This window comes from Triturus cristatus, chromosome 11 (assembly GCF_964204655.1).
Source record: "Triturus cristatus chromosome 11, aTriCri1.1, whole genome shotgun sequence".
Classification (NCBI taxonomy): domain Eukaryota; kingdom Metazoa; phylum Chordata; class Amphibia; order Caudata; family Salamandridae; genus Triturus; species Triturus cristatus.
This window is the reverse complement of record NC_140594.1, coordinates 80,960,821-80,988,524: the sequence shown is the minus strand read 5'-3', so window position 1 is coordinate 80,988,524 and position 27,704 is coordinate 80,960,821. Positions and strand designations below refer to the sequence as shown.

General features: G+C 46.2%; 1 protein-coding gene across 8 annotated transcripts in view; it reads right to left on the bottom strand.

Moving 5' to 3' along the window:
- Nucleotides 1-27,704, bottom strand: part of CLTCL1 (clathrin heavy chain like 1) — a 369,670-nt gene that overhangs the window by 64,298 nt on the left and 277,668 nt on the right. For 4 of the 8 annotated variants that reach the window (XM_085634408.1, XM_085634409.1, XM_085634406.1 and 1 more), the window contains exons 30-31: nucleotides 9,030-9,251; nucleotides 8,500-8,520 (exon numbers count right to left, since the gene is read on the bottom strand). In XM_085634408.1, the coding sequence (XP_085490534.1) occupies nucleotides 8,500-8,520; nucleotides 9,030-9,251 (243 nt within the window). The remainder of the gene's footprint in view (nucleotides 1-8,499; nucleotides 8,521-9,029; nucleotides 9,252-27,704) is intronic. The other 4 variants (XM_085634412.1, XM_085634414.1, XM_085634410.1 and 1 more) reach the window with 1 other exon arrangement.

The following is a 27,704-nucleotide window of genomic DNA, read 5'->3' as shown; positions in this document are numbered from 1 at the left end:
CTGCCCCGACTTCAAACCCCCTCCCTAATGACACTCCCCGTACAACAACCTACACTCTATCACCCTCTCTTGAACTCCCATGTCTCAATCCTTTCCCCCCTCCCCAACCCTGCCCCCTCCCAGCTCTCCCCAGCCTACCGGAGACAAAATCCACACCCCCCTGAAACACCTACCCTTAACGACACATCCCTCTCCTTGAGTTCCATTCTACCACCCTCTCTGGAACCTACCCCCCCCACACTCCTCTAATGCACTGCCCCAATGTCCCATGTCCCCTGATGACCATCACCCTCCAACACCCTATCATCGTGCTTCCCTGAAACTCAACCCTCGCTCACCCCTCAATATCCACTGGATACTACACCTTTACCCACCTCCCCTTGAAACCACTCCTGACCCCCTCACTCCTCCCATCGCTTACCCCTCCTGAACCCTACCTCTCTATCCCACCGCTTAAAAACAATGCCTCATGGTATAATTTCCACTCAGTTTTTGAGCTGGAAGTCTTCAACATCCTATCCAAACTCAAACCATCCTCTCACACTGAAGACCCTCTCCCATCCGCACTCGTCCAAGATCTCAAACACATCATTGTCCCCTACTGGAACAACTTTATGAACGCCTCCCTCTCAACAGGGAGTGTTCCCATCTCCCTTCATCTCGGACAAATCACTCCCATCCCGAAAAACCCCAAGGCTGACCCTAATGACGCAAACAACCTCCGCCCTACCTCCAACCTCCTCTCCAAAGCCCTAGACAAATGCGCCCTACTTCAACTGGACAAACACATTGTCACGTTCAACCTACTAGACCCCCTTCAATCTGGCTTCCGCAAAGGTTGCAGCACTGAAACTGCACTGCTCAACGTAGTCGATGACATCCACCTTGCCCTGAAAAAGGGTGAGACCTACCTATTCATCCTTCTTGACCTCACCGCTGCATTTGACCTAGTTAACCACCCAACCTTACTCAATGCACTCAAGGATTGCTTCGGCCTTAATGGCACTGTCCTAAACTGGTTCACCTCCTACTTCCAACATAGAACCCAACAAATTAAAATTCAAAACTGCCTCTCTAGCCCAGCATCTGTCTCCCTAGGTGACCCCCAAGGATCTATCCTCTCTCCCACTCTTTTTAACCTCTTTATGGAACCCCTTACCCCCATACTTAAACAATCCAGAATCAACTATCACCTGTACGCTGACGACACCCAACTGTATTATAAAATAAAATCCCATTCTGATATCCTGCACCTTAACACTGCACTAACCAAGATCCAAACCTGGTTCCACAACAACCATCTCAAACTCAACCCTAAAAAAACTGAGATCATACTCTTCTCTCCCAAAAACAACCCTCTCCCCAGTCAAACTTGGATCGCTGACCTTAATGCTCTAAACGGCTCTCTCTCCCTCGCCGAATCTGTCAAATCCCTCTGAATCACCATCAACAATACACTCCCCTGCAGGAAGACTATGTATGCCTGTATGCCACTGTCTTTTGTTACTTGGTTAATAAAAAGATTTTAATAATACACCGACGCTAAATTCCCGTATAAAGAACTTCGCAAAAGGTGTACTTTTTACACTCCGGCATCTAAAAAAATCTTTTAAACCTTTTATCCCAGCGGAAGACTTCAAATTAGTTATCCAATCTCTTGTCCTATCAAAAATCGACTACGGAAATGCCCTTCTCTCTGGTACTCCCAAAATCCACCTTGCCCCCATCAAATCCGTTCTCAACCTTGCAGCCAGACTAACAACAAACTGTAAACATTTTGACCACATCTCACCTGCCCTCAAGGACCTCAAATGGCTCCCCATCGAGGGCAGATCCTCCTATAAAATTGCCTGTAGTGCACACAAAGCCCTCTATCAAAAGACTCCAATCTACCGCTCAACCAAACTCAATAAAGCTGGCTGCGCCCAAACGTTGAGAAGCACCAACTCTCTCATTCTCATCCCCCCACAACAACAAAAAAAACTCCTCCCAATCCCGCTCCTTCTCTGGCAAGCCCACAAACATCTGGAACGCCCTCCCCAAAGACCTTCGATATAACCCCTCCTAGGCCAGCCTCAAAAGAGACCTTAAAATGCACTTTCTCACTAAATATTGGGGAATGTAATTCCTTACTCTCCGTTCTGACTATTTTCCTTCCTTGGGCAACTCCGCCTACCTCTCGCACTCACAGCCCCCCTCCTTACACCCTCCACACCCCTCTCCCCTCCCTTACCAGCCCATTCTTTTCTCAATCCCTCCACTCTTCGCCTTCTTATATTCCCCCACACCCTACTATGTCTGCCGAGCCCCCCTTGGTATACTGTAAAATTGTTATCAATAACGACATTCTTGTTCTTTAAATTGGTTTTTGTTTATATTCTACTCCTTCACCTCACTACGTACTCTAAATGTTTCTTTTTACTCTGTCAGACCACCTTGTATAATTTGTTTCGCTCATAACAATTGTTGCTTTCTTGTTTATACCCATGCAAATGTAAAGCGCTCTGATACCCTCGGCGCTATATAAAACCTTCAAAACAAATAAATAAATACATAATAAAATAATGAGCTCTAGAAGGAATGGTTAGTGTGCGTTTGGCTTTAATATAGCATATTTGGATGCATTTAACAATCCACCTTGCAATTCCTGCCCTTGAGATGGGATTGTCTTTATGAGATGGGGAGAAAGCCACAACGAGTTATTTGGTCTTCCTAAAGGATTTTGTCCTGTCAATGTAGTAGAGTATTGCTCTTTAACGTCTAACGTTTGAAGAGTTCGTTCTGCCACTGAGTCTGGTTGAGGGAAAAACACTGGGAGTTCAACGCTCTGGTTGAGATGGAAGGCAGATACGACTTTGGGTAAAAACGAAGGGTTAGTCCTAAGAACCACTTTGTTATGATGGATTTGTAAAAACGGTTCTTGTATGGTTAATGCCTGGAGTTCACTAACTCTCCTGAGAGATGTTATAGCAACCAAAAAAGCTACCTTCCAAGTGAGGAACTGTAGTTCGCATTTGTGGAGAGCTTCAAAAGGGGGACCCACGAGTCTGGTAAGGACCACATTTAGGTTCCACACTGGAGAGGGCGGGACTCAAGTCCTTTCATAAAAGCTTTGATAGCGGGCACTCGAAACAAAGACAAATGTCTGTTTTGGAGATAGGCTGCTATCGCAGCTAGATGTAGCCTAATATGCTAGGTTACATTGTTGTAGATGCAAGAGGTAGCAGATAATGTTTTGAATAGAAGCATCTAGTGGATTGATTTTGTTGTTTGTGCAATAAAATGACAAACCGTTTCCATTTTACTGCATAGCATGCTCTGGTGGTAGGGCATCTAACTTCTTTAATGATGATTCCGGCAGTTTTGATCAAACTGTCCCAGTCCAGGGCCAGGATGATCCTCATTGCTCCAGAATGGCCTCGGCAGTGGTGGTTCTTCTACAACGGTCCCTCCTGCCGCATCTTCGACTTCCGTGTCGGCTGGACCTTCTCACGAAGTTCCGAGGGCAGATGGTGCATCCCAACCTCTCGTCGTTGAGTTTGGCAGCATGGCTCCTGAGCTAGTGCAGTATGGACATTTAAATCTGCCTCAGAACTTCGAGATCTTAAAAGAGGCAAAAAGACTGTCTACAAGGACTTCCTATGCATACAAATGGAAGAGATTCTGCATTTGGTGCACGTCTAAGGGTGCAGACCTTACATCCTGCAAGGAGGATGTCATCTTTCCATACTTACTGCATTTGGCTCAATCTGGCCTGAACTTTCATTCCATTAAGGTTCACCTAGCAGCTTTAACTGCATATAGGAAATGCCCTTCACAAACTTCCTTTTTCCAAATCCCAGTCATCAGATTTTCTGGAAGGTTTGAAGAAGGTATTTCCTCCCATTAGGCGTCCTTCGCCTCATTGGTAGCTTAATGTGGTGCTGTCTAGACTAATGAAGGAGCCTTTTGAGCCTATTCATAAGGCTTCTCTACAGCATCTGTCCTGGAAGGCAGCTTTCCTTGTAGCTATAACATCGGCTCGCAGGGTGAGTGAGATCCAAGCTCTTTGTTGCCAAGAGCCCTATACTGTGTTTCATGCTTCTAACGTTGTCGTGAGAACTCACCCAAAGTTTCTTCCTAAGGTGGTGTCCTATTTCCATGTGAATCAGACGATCACGTTGCCCACGTTTTTTCAGCATCCTTCCTCTCCGGCGGAGAGGTCCCTTCATTCCCTCGATGTGAGAAGGATGTTGAAAATCTACTTAGATAAGACTAAGGAGATTCGTAGATCGGATCAATTATTTGTTAATTATGGATCAGCCAGGACTGGTCTTGCTACCTCTAAATAGTCCATCTCTAGGTGGATTGTGTCCTGTATTCAACTATGTTACCAGAAAGCTAACTAAACTCTAGCGGGTAAGCATAAGGCTCACTCTACCAGGTGTACAGCTGCTACAGCGGCTTTGCTGCGCAATGTCCCCATTGCAGACATCTGTAGGGCTGCCACTTAGAAGTCAGTTCATACCTTTGCTAAGCACTTCTGCCTGGACTCTGATGCCAGGGCAGATGCTCAGGTTGGGCAGGCTTCGCTGAGAAATGTATTTGCACAGTAGTGGTTCTGCCTGTTTCTTCCACCACTAGGTTTGGTTTGTGGGGGATGGGCTAGTCATTCTATTCACATGATTATGACTATACACAGAGATCCCCTACTACAGAAGGAGTAGTTTCTTACATGTAACTCCAGTTCTGTAAAAGGGGTATCTCTGTTATAGTCATAAGCAACCCCGCCCTCCTCCCCTGTGGATGAAAGGATAATATCCTGAATGCTACAGGCCTGGCTGTATACACCTTCAAATATAACTGAAAGTAACTAGCCGGTGGCTGTGCATCATGGGACACCCAGGGTCTCTGGAGGGTTCCTTAAAGGCACGGTATCCTTTTACAGACACATAATGGCAGCCTATGGGGGCTTGTCTGTCCAACCCTTCCTCTCTATCATGACAAAGGATTTTTGTGAAGGGGAGTTTCTCTGTGTGTGAAACTTAGCAAAATGTCTACATTTCAGTGTCATCTGGCTATCCTTTTTCACTTCAGGATGAAGCACTGGCCAGAGTAGCCTTGTTTATTTCAGGCTGCATTATTTGTCTTTATTTTCTCTTAAGTGTCTATGCAGGATTGCAGAAGAGGACAACTTAAGAGACTATTTTGATTGTTTCGGGGTCCTCGCACATGGGCGGGACTATTCACATGATTATGACTATACACAGAGATCCCCTACTACAGAAGTCTTGTTCGTCACCCGATTGTTCCGGCTGGATTTCTGGATCTGCTCCGAAGAAGTCCAGAATCGAGCTGCTTCCGCAAGACATTTCTTGACATCGAGCCCGACGATCACAGATAGTTTTCTTCGACCTGAACGATGCAAAGGCCTTGCAGTTCTTTACTTCGTGCTCCGGAAAGAGGCATAGATTGCACACCTCGTGCAAGTCTGAGTGTGGGAACTTAGCACCACACCCGGGGCATTTTTTTTTAAAGGAGCCCTTTCCATTAACTGCAGGCGTGGTCGGCGCAGGGAGGCCCATCGACCAGTGGCGAAGATGGAGGTCGAGAAGTATTTTTTGAAGATGCGCGTCGAAAAGGGAGACGCGATTGAGACTATACCGTCGAGTGGAGAGATTTGCATGTTGAAGGGGGATTCGAAACCGATATCGACCCGGAGTGCAGCAATGTACATCCGAACCCGATGGCAGAAAAAAACTATCTAAGGATGGAGTCGATGCCCATGCGCACTATCGTCCTAGGGAGGAGGCACCTACCTCATGACTACAAAGACTTCTTCCAAGACAAAACCCAAGTGCAAACATCCGAGCCCAACACCAGATGGCGATCTATGCAAACGTATACAATCTGCAGCTCATATGCCTCGAACATATTATTTGCTACTGAAATAGTACTTTTATTATGTGCTTTTAATCTGTACTAGAATCAGGTGAACTGTGTCTGGAAATAGGATTTATTTCTTTTTCTCATTAGATCTTTGAGAACCTTGGAGAAGCTTCTCTTAAGTCGACAGAGGGGTCTGATTTTATCTTGATAATCCCATCTTTAAAAAGATGATGCATCAAGGACTCCATTGTGGTCAGGTTGGGAAAACAGTTCTTAACCACCTGTATGAATTTCAGGCACTTATAAATAGCCCTTAATTTTGCGGTGTGGCAGTTCAACAGCTTAGCAACTTGTACGAAGAACATAGCGCCTTTTTGATAAGGGAGAAAAACTAATCGCTAAGCTAGCCTGGAACTCAAGTCCCGAAATGATTGAGAGTGTTTGTTAATTTTCATCTGGAGGAATTACAAACCTTCACAGTTTAGCTCCTTTTTATTGATGAGCAATAGTATGACTATCTTCTTGCAACCGGTAGCCAAAGAAACAGACTTCAGGTATATATGCCTGCAACTTTAAATGTAAAACAAGTCTTGTGGCTGCGTTCTGAATTCTCTGGAGTCTTCATGGTTGAGTGCAGAGTTCCATGATATAGCCTATTTGCATAAAGCAATTTTGAGAGAATGAATGCTGCTTAATCCATTTGTTGAAATCCAGGATGTGGAAAAATTTGACCGTTTTTTCGTAGAGTAGAAAGACAATTTAGTTTGACTGTCTACCTGAGCATTCATAGTGAGTGCAGAGTCCATGGTAATTACAAGATTTAGTACTTCCTCGGATATTTTTGGTGGTGGGCTTAGTTCCCTCAGTAATAAGTAATTCTATTTTTGATATATTTAGTTTGACATGGTTCCACCAACTCAGTCATTGGTGACAGCTTTGAGGCAGCTGTTGAGTTTTGAGTTTCTCAAGTCTTCAGGGTTTTTTAATTGCAGTATTATTTGTATCATCTGCATGTTGTAGCAGGTAAGAGCAAAGCTGTTGATTAGTTTTGGTTGTGTGTGTACACTGAAAAAGAGAGGTGAGATGACAGATGCTTAGGGAGCTCAAAGAGTAGGGAATCATATATATTATGTTAGTTCTGTTCTGCAGATAGGTGGCATTCCGGGCAAGAATTATACCGTAATGCAGATGTGTCAGAGTCTGAGAAATAGGGATTAATGATAAACTCAATCCATAAAAACACAAAAAACATTCTCAGCCATATGTGATGTCCCGATGACAAAATCTGAAAAGGACGAGGATCCTCCTGGATCTGGAGCCTGGACAGCCATACCTTATGGTCCAGAAGCAGTTCCAGCATGTATACTGAAACCTCTCTGGATGAACTCTGGATCTCAGAACAGACTTCAAAGCATTTTTACTGCAGAAGCCCAATTAGGTTTTTAATGCAGCAGGGTCAAAACACAGTCCCCGTTTGGGCACCTTAAAGAAGCACATTTCTAGGGCTAGTAATCCTTTGCGGATGAGGGAAACTACTAAATGCCATCTTCTCACAGAGGGCACCATTAACATTGACGTGCCCACAACATTGGTCAATGACTAAACGTGCAGTCCCCTCCATGATCCTTTCATGTGTAGCCCCTGTCCTAGACTAGAGGAATCTGAGAGGACAAATAAAGCCCAGTGAGGACGATATGTTGTACTCCCTAAGGCCCTTCACCATCCAGGATATTTTGTAGGAAAGGCAACATTCACAGAGAGGAGGTTATAGGAAAGCTTTATCACTGGCAGACTCACAACAAGAGTAATCTTGTCCTTCATTATAAAGTGAAAATACCAAAAAAACTGAACTAAGAGAAAAGGCATATAGTGCCCAAAAAAACCCACTAGTCTGCATTCAGCTAACAAAATCAAGCTGAAAATGCTCGATTTCAGGAACTTATTCTGCAGATTGGAAAAAATGAATGCACTAACTGACACTGCTCTGCATTTTGGTGTAGTGAAACTGCTTGAAGCCTTAATGAGCCAATTTTTAAATTAACTTTTGTAAGTGAGTGTTTATCTGCATCCTTTCTTGTTTACTTTTTAAAGAGCATTTAAATGGGATTCTTGCTGTGCTAGGGCTCGCTCATTGGAATGTGATTTTGATTGGATTTCAATAAATGTAAACACAAAATGCTACTTGTAATTTGCCATGTTTTCGCTGTAAAAATAATTAACACAATTACTCACTCACTTAAAATGGGCTTTGGGATCAGTCCTATGGAAGGAAATATTCTAATGTATAGGAATAGCAAGGCCTCCATGATGGAGAATTAGACTGCGTTATCAAGGTCAACGAGACAAACGTGTAGTAGTTCTGGACGTATGAACAGACAGGTAATGTTAAGTTTCACTCAGCAGTACTTGCGCACACTGTTAGGAGTAACAACAACTAGATACAAATAACTTCATGTATGTTAGGTTTGATTCAGCCACAGTCACCGACATCCCTATTTAAGAGCCAGGCTTCAGCAAGACTTGGGTTAGGTTTTGCTCAGCAACAGCTGCTCAAGTAACTAGTTTTATGCAAAGGAACCCTAGGGCCGGCATACCGACATATCAAAGGAAACAAGATCTGGAAACAGTCACCTTCACAAAGCGCTCGTCTACCTGCAAAAAAAGGCAGAGGATGAAGGCATGACAAGGTAGCCCATGGAGAACAATAACAGGAACACTTCAGGAAACCACAAAACAAGCAAACATTAGTGGAAGGAGAAATGTTTAAATTGTAATCACAGTGTCCTGGAAATATTAAATGGTTAGAATCGATTGGTTGCACGAGAAAGGCGGCTGTGTGCAGAGATTGGGCTAATGCGTACGTTTGCTAATAAGACATTGCATGTATAATATGGTGATGTTCAATATGCCTTATTGAGCTTACTCGCTGTAATTTATTGAAGCTGAATAGGTGGTGTGAAGAAAGAAAATGAATATAAAACATTCTGCTTTCAACAAAACCCACATTCAATACACTTTTTAAAATAGATAAGTGAGGTTCTGCAAAAGGCCATAAACAGATCAGGACCAGACAAGTGGCTTAGAAATGCAATACCGTTAAATACATTTCACTATTTTTGTTACAACAACATGCCATAACTCCACCTGTTGAAGTGACCTACCTTGGTCAGGTACTCCCGCATCACTTGGATGAAGTAAGGCATAGCAAAGTCCATTATGTTGTGCCTCCAGGCCAGCTCCAGAACTATGTCTGGATGCAGCAAGTCATAGCAGGTGAAAAGAGATGCTGCAAAGCATTCCTGCTTGCCCTGCTCCAGGAACCACTGCAGCAACGTCTCCGCAAGCTCCATGTCCTTGGACTCTGCAGCATACTGCATTGCATCCTAGAAAGAGACCCAAAAGAGATTATACGTGGCATGGGACAGACCAATGAATTTAGATATATATTTTACTGTCTGTTTAGTAGGATGCGATACCTGTCACCCTAAGACCGACAAACAATTAAACACTGGGTAAGACAAAGTGGGTGGAAAAGAAAGCAGATATAGTCCAATTGTGAGAAAGAGCCTCTTCCGATATCGTTAGCCCCTACTTTTTGCCTGATATTTGATGTGGTTTCAATTGTAGTGCGCATGATCCCTGCCAACCAGGTCCCCTGTGTAAGTGATTCTTCCCTAAAAACTATTCCACAATTGGCCCTTCAGGCCCCCTGTAAGTCCCTAGTAAATTGTACCTGGGTTCCAAGGGCATGGGGACTGAAGAGGGTCCCCTAGGAGCCCATCACCTAGGCCATGCAGACTGCCACTGCAGCATGCATAGCCTAGTGCAGACTAAACGACAGTCAATATGGCATACTGTCTGTGTGCCATGCCAACTAGTACTGCCTAAAGTCTAGGTAAGTTACCCCTCTAACAGGCCTTCCAGCTCTAAGGCAGGGTGTACTATACCACAAGTGTAGGCATATCGGCATGAGCAGATATGCCCCTACAATATTTAAGGCCATTCCTAGATATTGTAAGTGCTAGGGAAGCCACAGCGAGTACAGGGGCTGGAAACAACAACTCGAGTTCCCCAGCACCATGATGGCTGCTCTTAACTCAGGAGTGTTTGGTACCAAACTATTCCTCTCAATAAACCCACACTGATGCCACTGTGGGATTTATTGAACCTGCCACGTTTGTAATTCGACCCCCCTATCATCTGCTGGCAGCCCCCGGTCTACACCCCCACCTTAGGTGGGAAAACCAGCAGGAAAACCTAGAAGAATAGGATGTGTGCCCACCTTTGCCAACTCCACCCCCCGTTCCCACCCCGAGGTGACTTAAGCGAGGTGAAGCACATCTTTCAGTCCCCGCCATTTCGAAGATGGAGAGACTCCTTCCATCAGGGCTAGGACTATGTCCCCTCCCCCAGGAGGGTGGCTTAATTGAGGGTGTAGTCACCCCAGGTAAGGTGCCCATTGGCCCTACCTGCTACTCCCCTAAAACAGCCCCAAGTGTAGTATTTAGGGGGCTCCCCCAGACCTGAAAACTAGTTCCTGCCAACATAAGAAGGAAGAAGAAAACGCCGTGCAGTGAAGCCTGAGACGCCTACTGACTTGGCCCCAGCTCTACCGGCATGTCTCCAGCTTCCTAGACCCTGCAAAAGAAAACAACGCCTGTCCTACAGCCTGTGACTTCCAGAACCTGAGGAAGACTGCCTGCTTTTCGACAAAGACCAGAGACTCCCGAGGATAGCTGATCTGTCCCCAAGAAATCTACCAAAAGGACTCAGGTGCCCTCCGGATCTGCGTGTCCTGCCCACTCTGCACCCTATGCCTCTGACCTGTGTCCAGGTGGCCCACCGTACCCATAGCAGACTCCCCAGCGATCCAGACCTCAAATCCAGTGCTGGCTGACACCTTCTGGACTTCACGACGTCAGCAGCCTGAACCCCAGAGGCTCCCCCTGACCACGACAGTCTCTGGTAAGAAGAATCCAACTTCTCAGGATACCTCTGCACCCGAAGCACCTGGGCTTTGGGGAGCTGAACCGACGGTAGCTCTACGATACCTGCCCCTCTACATACCTCTGCTGTTGCTGGTCTCCGTCCTGCAGTCGACGGTGCGATGCCTGCAACTGGTTTGTCCTAAGCAAGTTCTCAGTTGAAAAGCAATGGGTGCCCAATACTGCATTTGCACCCTGCACCTGGCCACCCCTGTGCCGCTGGTGGTGTATGTTTGGTGCTGCTTTGTGGCCCCCGTGCTTGCTCTAACCCCCAAAGCTTGCCCCCTGCAACCGATTTACCTACCTGACAGCAGTGTGGCTACAAGCGCCCGTAGTCTCCACTGAAAGGCACGCCGAATTTGACCTCTGAACCCATCCGTCCCTGTGCCACTGGTGGTGCAGACTTTGTGCTTACCTGAACCTTGCCCTCTACTGATCTTAACCACTGAAGACTTAAACTGTAAGTTGGGTATTTACCCGTAAAACGACATTGTTGTCTTCCTCCATAGGAGAACATTGATCTGGTGGAAAATGACACTAAGTGTCGACTTTTAAAACGTACTTACATTTTTTTTTTTTAAGATCTTGCTCTTAAAACTTGAACAAAGCTTATTTCTAGGTCTCGCCTGACCCTCGCCTGAGCCAGCGCATGGGCTTTAAAAAGCCTACCACAGCTTTTTGTATGGCATACTGCATGCGGTTACGCGCACAGGCACGAGCAGAGGCGCCATCTGGCTTTCCTCTCGCTCTCCCAAGCGAGCGCGCCTCGCTCCGCCTCTGTCTTGCTCGCCCCTTCCATACCACAATGCGCGTCTTGCGGCCGCGTGTCTAGTGCTTGAAATTTCTTGACTGGTTCAGCTTGTCCTAGACTTCACTCTTCGTTTTAAAATATTGGTATCCTTCTGCTGCCTACCCAGGGCTAAATGATGAGCCCTCGGTACCTAGACTCCTCACCAACCATTAATGAGAATTTGTTTCCCCAGTTCTGGAGATCACAACAGGTTCTTTAACACAGTACATCCATGGATAACTCTTTCCTTTTCCCCTAAGCTGTGCACCTGCTAGACCGTCATCTGACATCAAAATCTCGTTTCCGAGCAGATCCGCTCCTTCCATCGGCAACATTGTATCTACGGACGAGGTTTGTACGAGCCCCGCCCGTCACTACCTTCTGCGCAGGTGCTGAGGAAGCATTCTCCAACTTAGACTCACCAGAAGCAGCCTTCGTTCCTACGGAAACTGATGAGAAAGTTCCCACTATTAGTGGCTGCTTAGAGCCGCCAGGATCCGTGCTGGTTCTCCGATGTTGCCCCTGAGTTTCTCTCTCCGCTTCCTTCTCTGCTGCAGCAGCGACTTCCTCCTGCTTCTTGGCTGAGACACCTCGGTGGGGTTGGCTCCAGGTCCATCCCGCTACTGCTCCCGCCGCGTCCTTTACAGCCTTGTTGCCTTTCATTGCCATTTACATTAGGAGAAGCCCAAGCCTCATCCGCAGGGTGCTGACCACCGACTTGATTACCCACAGAGCTGCGACAATCTCGCTACGTGTTCCTCGAGATTGGACACCACTGCAGAGCCACAAAGGGTCAACGATGTATGCATCTTCCAGCATACTAATACATCATTTCTGTTTTCTTAGGGCCAAAGTGCCAGAGCACCTCTCGCAGTGTTCAAGCAGCCGCCATCTTGCTCCTCAAAAAGTTCCCTCCCACTTCTGTTATAGTAGGCACCTGTATGCAGCAAATTCTAACATTTTCACTTTATTTACTGCTTTTAGAACTTCATACATAGCGATCTACTTTCTTACTGAGGTTCAGCTCCAAATATCTTACAGACATTCCCTTATGTTGTTCAGGTGATCTTAGTGTATTCACTGCATTTTTATTTACCTCCCAGTTGTTAGGAGTGGCAGCTCTACTAAGAAAAGTGCATGGTCTGACTCTGTCATTGACTCTATTCTAATTCCGCCATATGGACAAACAATCTCTAGTAGAGACCCATGAATTCTTCACTGTGACTTAGGAACATGGCAAAAGAGGCTATCGCTAATGTACAACAGCCTTACTCTACCAGGCCCACGCCTTAGCTCTCCTGGGACAACTTTCGATCTGCCCCAAGTCCTTTTTAATCTGTCTAAATTTAGATCATCAACTAGAGCCAGCTCCATCTGCCCTAAAGAACTGAAACATGCTGTTTTTATTATTCAAACAGCTCCTGTTCATGGCTTTGTGTGTATATTGATCCTAATCTTAATTTCTCTGTACTTTTGTGCCATTCAGAAGAATGCACCTCCTGTGCTTCTCCATAAACCTTTCATTGAGCCTGCATTCTGTAGTTTTTAACTTCTGAGAAATTTTGTAAGGAATTTACATTGTACAACTAGCAGAAAAAAATCAACAGCATCACTCAGCGCCAGCGCATCACTCAGCGCCAGCGCCACCGCAGCATCACTCCGCGCCACCGCAGCATCACTCCGCGCCACCGCAGCATCACTCCGCGCCACCGCAGCATCACTCCGCGCCACCGCAGCATCACTCCGCGCCACCGCAGCATCACTCCGCGCCACCGCAGCATCACTCCGCGCCATCACTCAGCACTCAACGCAAGCACAGCATCACTCAGTGCCAGCATAGCATCACTCAGCATCGCCTTTGCACTAGTACACCACCACATCATCACTCAGCAAGACCTGAGTATCATTCAGCATCGTCTCCGCACCATCACTACCACCTCAGCATCACTCAGCACCACCTCAGCCTGCTCTTGGAATCTGGCATCTGTTGATTCTCCCATTAGCGTCTGGCTGCTGCTAGTGTTATAATACAGGTACTAGTTTCCAACCTTCACCCTCCGATTGTTTAAGCCCCCTCAAAAAAGAGCTTTAACAGACAATCATTGGACTAGGCAGAAACAAGTTGCCAGCATTGCAAGAACAAAGGAAAACTGAGGAAATGTTTTATTGTAAATACTTTAATATGGTCGTTCAGTTGTACATAATGCCTTCTTGGTCATATACAAGGTAACAAAAAAGTTTCTGACACTTTTTTATTATAACTTTTCAGCAATCTGCACAGCAGCCACACTTCTCTACAGCACAGCTTGAAGACATTGGCAAAGTCACTAGCTCTGGCTAAACACTTTTAAGGCCCCAAAGGCGAGACCTATTGGCTATGCCAATGCTTGTTCTAAAATTGGTGTGGATCCCCTTTTTGAGTCGTGTGTCCCTTATTGGACTATGTGTGTGCAATAAATGTCTTACACTCCTCTATGTTAGGCCCAAGGCTGCTCCCCACACTACCACTATTAGAGCACTTTGGGTTTATATGGAGCCCTGAACACTTTTGGGGAATCTCTGGACTCTGGGCACAGTATAACCACCTAATGGGATACCATATACAGAGCCAGCTTCCTACACCAATGTGCCGACAGTCTTGGAGAAGCTGGTAGATACTAGGGAGGAAGGGAGAAAATTCAAATGCCATTGGCGGGGAATTTATTTAACTACTATAGTAACGTTTACAATTTTAGTCCAAAGCCATCTAAATTCACCAATATGAGAACGGCCAAACACTACTAGAATGTGCCCCTGCATGCCCCAGAATTAACATCTTTAACAATCAACCAGAATGACCTATTATACCGACCTGATCTATGGATTGTTGTGAACAAAGGTGCTTAATGTAGGAAGCTGGCTCTTTATATTGTATACCAAAAAGAGGTGTACTGTGCAAAGAGTTCAGGTATCCCTTATAAGTTGACTGGGGCTTGCTCTAGCAATCCCAAGGTGCTCTTCAAAGGGGGTGGTGTGGTCGAGCAGCCTTAGGCTTATTAGAGAGGAGTGTTCGAATCAATAAATAAATGATACACACGACTCAAGGAGATCCATACAGATTTATAAAAACGACATGTCTCTTTATATAAATTTAGGCACCAAGATTAACACGATCAGGTAAGTATGGTTTGAGCTAGAAATACTTTGTTTTTTGAAAAGTCGACACTTGGTGCAATTTCTGGAGCAGTAACGCTATCCTACGAAGGAAAGACATAACCCAAAACAAAAAAGTGGTACTTGAAAGGCAAGCTATGGAAGCATAGAAGCCAGCCGTTCAAAGAGGATGGTAAAGGGGCTAGGCTTCATGGGAGCGACAAGCACAAGACTGACAAAATGTGACACGAATTAGAAGTAGGGAAATGAAAGTGACTGTAAAGACAACAAATGGTAATCAATGGGAGGAATCCAAACCCCTCTATGATCTTGATTAGGCAACACATAACAAATTAAAGGCAAATATTTATGTAAGCAAATAGACTCCAGAGTAAACAGTACACTGTGAAAACACTAACTGCCTTAACCCCTTCCCCACTCATGACGGAACCACTCCGTCATGAGCCACGGTCGCCGTGTGCTCATGACGGAGTGGTTCCGTCATGCTGCGGCCGTTGGCGGCCGCGCCGCCCACGCGGCGCTAATTCCCCGCCTGTGCGGGTGATTAGCGCAGTGGGCGGAGTCATGACAGAACCACTCCGTCATGAGCACAGCTCAACCGTGGCTCATGACGGAGTGGCTCCGTCAAGAGCACCGCGCTGCCCCCAAACCCCCCCCCCCCCCCCCCCAGCGCTGCGGCGGATTTCCCGGCCGCAGCGAAAGGGTTAAAGAGACAATTCCATTACGCAGCACAATAAGAATAGGTCCCTCATTCTATTTTGATAGTCTACCTAAAGATGAAGGATCTAAAACTAAAGGATGGGGTTCTATTCTTTTGGTTTTATTTGGAAGGAGGGAGTTCTTTCAAATGAATCAACTCACCCAACATCCTTGGACACAGCAGGGACGGGGAAGGTGGTGGAGAGAAGACAATGAACCCCCCACCACTGCCATTGGGCAAGCCAGAAAGGGGGTGGAGGCTAAAAAATGTTGAAGTGCAACAGAATCACTACTATCCTAGGTCCAGGTGTGGGAGGAGAGGGTATAACATGCCTTCATGCTTGGATGGAAACAAAGAAGTGCAAACAGGTGAGCTAAAAGGATACCTGTCTTTGGACAAAGTGGGTAGTTAATGCCATTGAGTGCTCCCCACCTGGGGGAGGTAGGGGGCAAACTGACAACCCCACTTCCCCGGCATTTGGTTAAGAGCAATGGGGCTAATCAAAGACTATATTCTGACCCAGCATATACTCTAACGAACAGGGTGCTAGGGCCGGCGTTAACAGTCCCGGTTGTCTTTGGCCTTTACTAATTGTCAGCTCATGGATGCCTGGTACAGGCGATTTCGCTGGACCAGCTCTGCTCCCAATTGTGAAGTGGGTATCAACCTATATGTCAGCTGTATTAGCATCTTTCACCTTCAAAATAATTAAGGTGAACGAGCTTCAGAAGTCTACTATACCGTGCCATACAACACCACATACACAATCTACACTATAAGGAATGACATACATCCTATTGGTTAAAAATGGATGTAATCAAAGTTTGTAAAAACTACTAACCCCGTAATACAATTCCCAAAGTACTGTCACATTTAACCCCTTCAGTGCCACGCCCTTTCCCCCTCCTGTGCCGGGCGTTGCACTAGTGGGTGGGGTTCATGACGAGATAGTCTCGTCATGGGCACAGCGCAACCGTGCTCCATGACGAGACTATCTCGTCATGGGCACTGAAGAGGTTAAGGGGAATTTAATAATGCACCCTAAAACACCATAAACATAACAAACCAACCAATCATATCTTTAATGTCAGACGTCCTTGCAAAATGGCAACCTTTACTGAATTAACTACACACAAAAAAATCTAGCAATCAGCACTTTAATTCATGTCCCTCCAGCTACTCAGTGACGCAATCATAAAAACTAACTCATGTACACGCACCTTGATGGGGTAACTCACACTTAATTAAAAATCTATTTACTGAAAAACTCATCTCATTTTCACTTTTCAAAATTAATGAGGGGGGATTGATTTGAGTTTAATTTAGTATGGCAAGGTGGCAATAAAGGTGAAAGCAGTGCCATTTGAATATAAAGCAATTTTAGGTTTACGCCTGACGCTAATTACAATGTCTGCTGTTTCCAGCATTGCAAATAGGCCTTGCCACTTTCTGATCTAGTACCCACTTGTGGAAAATTTCCCATGCATTTTCTTAATACATCTGCCAGAACATTTAATTCTCTTGACAGACGGTATGACACCAAATTAACTTTTCTGATAAGTGCTAGATGCTAAAACTCCAGTGCCACTTCACTGTGCTAAAAACCATGCTTCCCTTGTTGGTTGACATAAAACAGTAGTGGTATTGTCTGTATCATGTGTCACTGTATCTGGTTTGGAAAGACCTTAAGTGCAAAGTATACGGTCTTCAATTTGAGTAAATTTCTATGTTTGACCGCTTCTTCCAAATTTCAAAGTCCTTTTACTAGTAAACCTTGTGGGGAACACTCGTTTGATTTTAGAAAAAATGGCATATGTGGGTAAAGAACTGTATTGCATTCTCAGTCCACACGTTATTCAATATGCTCCACATGTTAAAAAGCTGAATTATTTGCACTAGTCCCAAAAAAGAGACGCCGCCACCAGAGGCTCTTCATGTAAAACCACCCAGACAAGGAAGGTCAAAGCATCAAGCATCAGTACGGTACAACCACCGGTTTTGGGTTACACTCAGACTTAAAATCGAATATAAACCAGATAAGCTCAGCTACATAAAAAAAATCTCTGGAGCTAATAAATACCCTAGAATCAAAGAACTCTTCTTGACTTGATTCGAAAAATCTGAAAATCAAATTAGCCAAGGTAATATTTTTTGGGAGCAGCTCACATCCTCTGGAAATCTCTCCCTGCTGAAATGCGATGACAAGACAACCTACTAATGTTCTGAAAGAATCTAAAAGCCTTCCTTTTTAACTGCTCTGTAAGTTATCTTGTAACAACTCTTAACCTCGCAACAAAAATACTCCTGGAATGCTGTTTTCTTACCTTAATTCTTTACTCCCTTATTGCTTCATCCTTGCTTCCCAGGTTACTTTTTCTACTTTCCTCCTGTCCTCCCACTCTCCACTCTTACTCCTTTTGCCTTACACTTTCATCCCCTTTTTAACTTTTTCGCCACGTCCCCCTCAAGTGTTCCTCTTTATCCCCTCCGCTACACTTTCTCTCCCTCCACCTGAATGTTATTTGCCCTCCCAAATTCATCCCCTCAATCCTTCACTACCCTGCTGAAATTTCTTTCCCTCTATCCAACTTCCCTCTAACCCCCATTCTATACCCCTACCACTCCTCATCCAGTCCGTTGCCCCCTCCCTTAACTAGCTCTTTCCGGTGTCTTCCTTTTTCCCAGTTCCCTTATTTCATCCCTAGATTTGATGGCTTTCTATTAACAAATCATCAGTCTTTTTTACATTCTATCAATGTTACTACAAGTTACCCAGAGACGTCACTCTTTTTAATGTTGTTACCATATAAAGCAAGTCAACACACCCTTGGGTAGAGCAGCACTATAGAACATTTTTAAATAAGTGGATTACTCTTTACTAAATATATATTTATTCTTACATGTCCTTTTATTTAAGGAGCTGTAAGAATGATGTTTTAACACTTTTTTGCATATGTTGAATCTGGTAATATAAATCGGGTTCAATTTTTTTTCTATAAAAAAAAAAAAAAAATCACTAGACTTTTGTGGAAAAATATTTAGCAGTTATGGTAATTCCTCAAAATGCAGTTTCATTAGACTGGTTTCATCCTGGCTGGCATCCACCATTTTAAGAATTTGTTATAATGAGCCATGGACCTTATTACAATCTTGTTGGTGTCTCTTTTCAAGCATCAGTGTTTCTTGCATCTATTATGGCGCTTTACCTTTGGAGTCCTATCTTTTTGACTCCGAAGGCTCATCATCAACTGTAGACTTTGCCCATTTTTGGAGTTAAAAAGATGCCCATTAGAACAATTTTGATAGTTTTTTATTTTTAGAAATTCCCTGTTCCCTCAATGTCAGAGCTGGAGAATTCTTTCTCCTTTCCTTCTTCTGCACCTTCATCATCATCTGAGCCCCCGCCCCACAGATCAATACCCATCTCCAGCATAGCGGGTTCTCTTTGTTACATGCTTACGTCAATTTTTGGATCCTAAACATTATGAGCCCACCCCCATGGCTTATCGTTTCTCTATTTATCGCGCATTTTTCCTTAAGTTTTGAACACGAGTAACATTATTCCATCTTAGGATCTAGCGGAAAACAATTTACATACAGTGTTCATGTCTTTTATGCAAATTTTCTGTAGCACTATAAGCAGAACCTGAATGGTGCTCCACCATCTCCTAAAAATCCATACAAATGTAAGTAAACAGATGCAAGTAAACATATGTAACTAAACAGACACTCCTTGAACTTGACTATGGTCAATTGTCTCAAGAAAACGAATTTATTTCCCCAGCTGATGTTGAATTTGATGGCCCAGTCATGCTCAATCTTAGAACTTCCTTCAGAAGCAAAGGCAAAAACATTAGCCTTTGGTAGAAACGCAAATAATTAAAAACCATCAGCAACGATAGAGAACTGAAATATCCATGCTCTTCCCTGCGCGACTGCGTGTTGAGGCGGGTAGGAAAACCTATTTTTTCGACCTCCCGGAGGCCGTATCGGACTGACTGGAGAGACGAAGAGACCCTCCGAAAAGTGGCCCCTCTGACAGCTGAGTGGGAAAAGGGGCCACCACTAGAAAACCTTAAACACCTGCGATGCCGCGGTTTACCATTATGAACAGGTACTTGCCGGGGGCTCCTTCGGACCTTCTGGCCCTGAACTGCGCATTTTTTATTGCACAAACTATTGTTACTCCATCTGGCCTCCTTGCGCAATGCTTTAGACGATTTATCATGATGGGAGGGAGGGGGGGGGGGGGGAAATCGGCGGAGTGCCACAGCCTCCCCTTACGTTCTTTTTTTTTGCAGATTTATCTTTTTTTCGTGGGCGACAGGCACTCTGCATTTTTTGTTCTGATGGGCAGTTCGAAGCCCAGAGTGCAGGGAAGCAGGGAGGGGGGGGGGGGGGGGGGGGGGGGAGTTGGGAGGGATTGTTTTTTATTGTTATTTGTTGTATGTATGTTTTCGACGGCATAGTGCCTAATTGTACAATACAAAGTCATACTCTATTGACACACACATGGGTACGCAGCGGAATAGGGAAGCCAAAATCTTAAATTGGAATGTCAACGGATTGGGAGACAAAGTTAAAAGAAGTGTAGTGACCCAATACATAAAAAGACTTTCCCCTGACGTAGTCCTACTTCAGGAAACACACCTAATGGGCAATAGATGTGGAGCAATGGCTAGGTGGGGATATTCGACTGTTGCACATGCGGGCTTCACATCTAATTCGAGAGGGGTGGGCATTATTATGAAAAAATCATTCCCGCTGTCTGTGGAGTCCACATACATAGATGATCGGGGGCGATATGTTGCTATCACGGGCACGTGGGAGGGTCACACTATAACTCTTTCAGTTTACGCACCCCCTGGACTACAATCTGCCACATTTGCTCACCTTAGTGCTCTGTTGCTTACACTACCGGAGGGGCACCTCGTTATTGGCGGGGACTTCAACTCCGTCATTTCGGGCGAGCTAGATAGACACCCGCCCCGAGTGCCCAACAGCGCAGGCGCTTCCTAACTTTCTAGATGCAATGGGCTTAGTAGATATTTGGAGAACCTATAACCCAGACAAAAAGCAACATACATTCTACTCCAATGCGCACCATAGCCTCTCCCGCCTGGACTACATACTTGCCCCCGCCTCCCAGGTCGCCAACTTCCATGAGATCAGACACCTTGCTAGAGGTATATCGGACCATTCCCCCATGTGGGCCCATCTAGTGTTAGACTACAGACAAGTAGGGCGCATCGCCCCCATAAATCCCTGGCATCTCAAAAACCCTAAAATACGTAAAGACCTTATAAAAATCTATTGACGACTATTTTACAGAAAATGAGCACACGGTTGATTCCCCACAGACGCTTTGGGAAGCCTTTAAAACAGTGGTCAGGGGTCAGGCCTTGTCCCTCATAGCAGGAGCCAAAAAAGAGAGACTGAGGGACATCTCGGACGCTGAGCAAGATATCTATCAGCTCGAACAAGACGCTAACTCAAATCCCACACCCGAAACGATACATGCGCTCCGCCTCCGTCAGGACGAATATAGAGCACTGGTCACCGACCGCGCCAAACTAATGGGTCAGGAAAGACTAGGTCGTATCTACGACTGGGGAGATAAAGCAGGGAAATTAATTGCTTGGCTGGACCGGAGGGAGCGAGCTAGCCGGCTAGTCCCGGAGCTCAGGGGAGCGGAGGGTGACTCCATAAAGGATCCCCAAGCGATAGCCAACCAGTTTGCAGCCCACTACCACGCACTTTATAACTCTGTTGCCCCACATACGCAAGCAGACTCTCTTGACCTACTAGAGAATATCTCCCTTCCTGCCCTCCCGGAGGCAGATCGCCAATTCCTGGATAGCTCCCTCTCCACTGAAGAAATCGTACTAGCAATACGAGCGCTACGCCCGGGCAAGGCTCTCGGCCCAAATGGTATCCCCATTGAGCTGTATAAGCTTCGCCCTGATAAATTAAGCCACTATTTGAAATCCATGTACACCGGCGCTCTAGAGGAGGGGGTGTTGCCTCTCGATCAGCGTCTAGCGACCATTGTCACCATACATAAAGACGGTAAACCCAAAACCGACTGCTCCTCATATCGACCCATCTCCCTGCTCAATGCGGAGCCTAAAATCCTAGCTAAAGTACTTGCCAACAGACTAGTGAAAGTTATAGGGGACCTTGTACATCCTGACCAATCAGGATTCATGACTCGACGGAACACTGCCCTGAACCTACGAAGAATCCACGGGGTGTTGGGCAGGGCCCCTACATACGGGAGGACGCAATCATAGTGTTGTTAGATGCCACTATGGCATTCGACACCCTTGAATGGCCTTATCTCTTCGCAGTATTAACTAAACTGGGATTTGGCCCGATATTCATCAGCTGGATAAAACTCCTCTACACCGCACCTCTGGCGCAGGTGGTAGTGAACAACAAAAAATCCAACTCCTTTGCCCTTAGTCGTGGCACCCGTCAAGGTTGCCCTCTCTCTCCGTTATTGTTCACTCTAGCCCTTGAACCACTCGCAGCATGGATCCGTAAAGATGTGACCATTCGAGGGCTGCAATGGTCGGCAGGCTGGGAGGACCGTATCTCCCTATATGCAGATGATATTCTCCTCTACCTTGCCTCTCCCAAGAGGTCCCTGATTGTCCTATTCGACATCTTAGATGTTTTTGGGAGACACTCTGGATTCCGGGTTAATTGGCAGAAATCACTCATATATGTGTTGCATGGGAGCTCCCCCCAACTGTCGCGCAATTGCCCAATCTCAATTGTCACTGAAGGCTTTAAATACCTAGGCATATTTGTCTCTCTTGACCCCACACTTAGATATGACCGCAACCTGGACCCACCCCTGCAACGGCTTAAAAGTGTCATCATACACTGGAAGTCACTCCCGGTCTTTCTATTGGGCAAGGCTGCCTTATTTAAAATGATGTCCCTGCCCAGTTTCCTTTATGCATTACAAAATGCCGCGGATCCTGTTCCCAACTCGTACTTTAGGGAAATAGAAGGACTCCAAAGGGACCTCTTGTGGTGTGGCGGCCACGCATCGCCTTGCCAAAACTCACGCTTAGCTGGTATGACGGTGGAATCGGACTACCAGACATCAGAAAATACTACTGGGCTGCTCACCTCACAGCTATAAATCATGGCACCTACAGCTCCCCTGACGCTCCAGGATTCCGTATGGACCGATGGATCCTCCCTAACGGGGCCTATGCTTGAGCTCTGTACTCCAAGCCCGACAAATACCCACTCACGGGGCCTACCAAGCACACAGTCAAGATCTGGCACGCTGCGACACAATCACTAGGCTGGCGTAATAGGCTAACGCTTGCCACCACACTTTGGGACTCACAACAGCTAGGTTATCTGGGAAACTCCAAAGGTTTTACTAAATGGGACCTTATCTGCATTTCCAGTATTGGAGACCTCTGGGGTGCAGAGGGAGTAAAACCGTTCAACGCTCTTCAGAGTCAATACTCATTGGCGGACTCTGAGTTGTTTAGATATCTTCAGGTCCGACATGCACTGCAGTCCGTCTTAACTGGTGAAGGCTCCCTGCCGGACAGCTCCCCATTGGAGGACAGACTTCTCGATGGCCATATGCCTGAACTGGCTATATCCCGGACGTATAGGAAACTTATCAATAATATGAGCGACCCCCTGACCTTGTTGCGAGAGAAATGGACAGCAAATGGTATTGAATTAGATGCCGAAGGGTGGCAAGAGGCGATTTCATCCCCTAGAACAGTCGCTATATCAGCGCGGCTCCGGTTGGTACAACTTAAAATCTTACATAGAATATATGTGACGGGGCCCCAACTGGTACACATGGGGGGCCAGACGGATGGGTCTTGCAGACGGGGGTGCACACAAACGGGCATTTTTATGCACATTTTATGGCACTGTAGGCTAATTCAGGAATATTGGCGTAAGATACACGAAAGTGACACTCTAGAAATCGAGATCCAACCAGAAGCTCCCAGATGCCTCCTTAATATTTGGGAACCGACAGACCTCAACAATTACGCCATGCAATGGGTCACACTCGGCTGCACGATAGCCAAAAGGAATATCGCACAGCTCTGGGGGGGCTTCACGTACACCCAACATTGCGGACTGGAAAACAGACCTTGATTGGTGCATGCAGCGGGAGAATTATGTATATATTGCTCGGGCTGCCCCCGTAAATGGTCCAAGGTATGGGCCCCTTGGAACGTATATCGAGGTAATATATGTATCCCCCCCCCCCCCAGATTGCTAGATGAAGATGTCTCCCTCACCGTGTAATTCCTACCTCATAAACCTAATGTATACTGAAGAACCTTTGTTTTGCTGCCACCTTTGCTATGATTTTGTGATACTATGCCATGTTGTCGAATCAGTTTTAATAAAAAGATTTACAAAAAAAAAAAAACATCAGCAACATATCTGCTTGCTTTATACATGACCACCAAAAAAGTCTAAAGATGGTAGTGCACGTACTGGGACATTGCAATCTTTCAGTTTATGTAATACTAGCTCGAACTATGACCTAACAGAAAACCTTTTTTTTAAAGAATTTCGGAACCCATCTCCTAGGTAATAAATAACACAAAACCGGTGAACTCAGAATAGGTTCACAATGCAAAACTCCCCGAACTCTTCCCTTTAATCCCAAAAATTAGATTAATTAATATAGTGCAAACAAATGATCAATATTTTACACGGTGGGATGTTGTGTACAGCTTCTCAGTAGCCTTTTCTGCAAAAGAGAAAAGGATACAGGCCTGCAGAAAAACGAATAGTTTCTTACCTGTCGGTGTAGTTTTGCAGCTTGAAGATCTTTCTGGATTCACTATGCTGTGCATTATTCCGCGATCTTGTGGTTGGGTCCGGATTCGTAGTGTTTTCTTTGTTTTTTTTTTTTTTTTTTCTCTAGCACAGGTGGGCGTCGACGACCACCATTTGGTGCACCTCCCGTGACGTCGTCGTGCTTCCTGCGGAAGTCCCACCTTTGAGGCGCCATCTTCGGGTCCTTTTTTCCCTTTTTTTTTTTTTTTTTTTTTAACCCTAGGCGATTGATTAATTCTTCTTGTCCATTTTCTGTAATTTTTCATTCCTTCTGATCTTTTCCATTTCACCCCCTCTTCCTCCAGCCTCATCTTCCTGGCGGAGGTGGGTGGGTTCGCTAGTGAATCCAGAAAGATCTTCAAGCTGCAAAACTACACCGACAGGTAAGAAACTATTCATTTTGCAGCGTGAATATTTCTGGATTCACTATGCTGTGCATAGACTTTGTAGCGGTTTTCCTAATTTTGTGGCGGCTGGGTGTTAGATGAGCGTTGGTCGTTGAAAATGTGTTGAAGCACCTTCTGTCCAACCTGTGCTTCCTTGTTCATCTGAATGTCCACGCAGTAGTGTTTCGTGAACGTGTACACAGATGCCCAAGTTGCCGCGAGGCATATGTCCTGGATGGGCGTGTTCGCCAGGAAGGCCACGGTGGCCCCTTTCTTCCTTGTGGAGTGAGCCTGAGGCCCCTCCGCTAGCTCCTGTCCAGCCTGTTTGTGGCAGAATTGAATAGTGAGGGCAAACCACCTAGCGATGGTGCCCTTAGTCACTGGCCTACCCATGAAGCTAGTAGCAAAGGACACAAACAGCTGCTTCGACTTCCTGAGTTCCTTGGTTCTCTCAATGTAGTGCATCACCGCTCTTCTTGCGTCGAGGGTGTGCAGGGCCTTTTCTGCGTTTGAAGTCGGTTTTGGAAGAAACTTGGTATCTGAATACTCTGATTCATGTGGAACGCCGACACCACCTTGGGCATGAAGTGTGGGTCTGTTCTCAGGACTATTCTGTCCTTGTGAATCTGAATGTAGGGTTCCTGTAGTGTTAGTGCTTGAAGCTCGCTCACCCTGCGTAGTGAGTTTATGGCCACCAGAAAGGCCGTTTTCATCGTCAACACCTGCAGTGTGGCCTTGTGAATGGGTTCAAACGGTGCCTTCATGAGCTCCGTCAGCACCACGTTCAGATTCCATGCCGGCGGCGGCAACCTTTTCGGGGGGGCCATCCTTTTGGCTCCTTCCATGAATCTCTTCACCACCTGCGAGGTGAAGAAACTTCCACCCTTTTCACCTCTGGTGTAGGCCACGATTGCCGCTAGGTGTACCCTTAGGGAGCTCGAGCAGAGGTTACTCTTTAGAAGGTGTGTGAGGTACCTCAGTACTGTTGAGTCTCTTGTCATTCTGTTTTGCAGGCCCTTTTTCCTGCACCACACAGTGAATCTCTTCCATTTTGCGCTGTAGCATTTTCGTGTAGTTGGTTTCCTTGCCTCCCGTAGCACTCGCATAGTGCTCAGAGGCAATCTTAGGTGTGCGAACTCTAGGTCTTCAGGAGCCATGCCGCCAGGTTGAGGGTCTCTGGCTCTGGGTGCAGGACCTCTCCGTTTTGCATTGAGAGCAGGTCCTTCCTCCTCTCGAACCTGTATGGATTGCCTTGTGCCATTTCTTGAATTTGTGAGAACCATGTCTGCCTCGCCCACTGCGGAGCCACTAGGATCAGAGTCATGTTGCTGGTTCTGCACTTGTCGAGCACTCTGTGCAACAGGGGTATCGGTGGAAAGGCGTAGGCAAATGTCCTCGACCAGCTTATCCATAGGGCATTTCCCTGGGATTGCTGATCTGGTTGCCTGGACGCGAAGCTTTGGCATTTTGCATTGTGGCGTGTTGCAAATAGGTCTATTGTGGGAGTTCCCCATCTCCGGAAGAGTTTCTCCGTTTCCTGGCCATTGAGCTCCCACTCGTGCGATGCTGAGGTCTGCCTGCTTAGCCAGTCTGCCTCCACATTGTCCTTCCCCGGTAGGTGAATTGCCAGTAGATCTATCCTGAGAGGTATGGCCCATCTCCAAATCTCCTGAGCTAGAGAGGAGAGAGGGAACGACTGTGTCCCCCCTTGTTTGTTGATGTAGAACATTGCCGTGGTGTTGTCTGTTTGAACCAACACCCTCTGGTTGTACAGGTGCCTCTGGAATGCCTTCAGGGCTAGCAGGATTGTTTTCAACTCGAGGTAGTTGATATGGCGAACCGCATCTGCTGGAGCCCACAGACCCCTCACTCTGAGGTTCTCCATGTGCGCTCCCCATCCCTTTTGCGATGCGTCCGTGGTAATGGTCACTGTTGGGATTGGTGGTCTCAGGCTTCTCCCTGCTGTCATGTTGTTTCTGTTCCACCAAGTTATCTCCTCCTGCACTGCGTGCGTAACAACCACTAGATCCTCCCAACTTCCGTTTGCTTGTGACCATTGCTGTTGTAGCCATTCCTGGAATGGTCTCATGTGCAGGCGTACATTCGGCACCAGCTGGATACACGACGCCATCATCCCCATCATCTTGCTCACAGCCCTCACTGTCAGAGCTCGCCCCTTCTGGTAGAGCCGCGTCTCCTTCAGTAGTGCATCTGTCCTCCTGTCGCTGGGCACTACTGTACTGTTGAGGGAGTTGATTTTCGCCCCCAGGAAAATCTTCACCTGTTCCGGTTCCAGCGAGGACTTGCCCCAGTGGATCGAGAACCCCAGATTCCTGAGGGTGTCTATTAGGCGTTTTGCGTGCCTCTCGCACGAGTTTGCCTTGACCAGCCAGTCGTCTAAGTAGGGGTAGACATGGATTCCCTGTCTTCGTAGGTGGGCCGCGACCGCCGACAGGCATTTTGTAAAGACCCTTGGTGCCGATTTTAATCCGAAGGCCAGGGTTGTGAACTGGTAGTGTTCCTGTTCGATGTTGAATCTTAGAATGCCCTTGTGTCTTCTGTTTATTGGGATGTGAAGGTAGGCATCCTTGAGGTCCACGGTGACCATGAAGTCTCCGTCTCTTATTTGGGGCAGTACCTCCTGCAGCGAAGTCATTTTGAACTTCTGCGATCTGATGAACTTGTTTAGGTAACGCAGGTACAGGATGGGTCTGAGGTTTCCGTCTACTTTCGGGACCACGAAGTAGTTTGAGTAGACCCCTTTGTTGCGTTCTCTGAACGGCACTGCCTCTATGGCTCTCTTTTCTAGAAGTTTCCGTGTTTCTTCTCTGACTAGTGCCAGTTCTTGGGCCGATCTCTGTCTTCCCTTTGGTTTCCTGTTTGGAGGTCTTTTCTCCAACTCTACGCAGTATCCGTACTGCATGATGTTCCGTATCCACTTGTCTGTGGTTATACGCAGCCACTCCTGAAGGTAG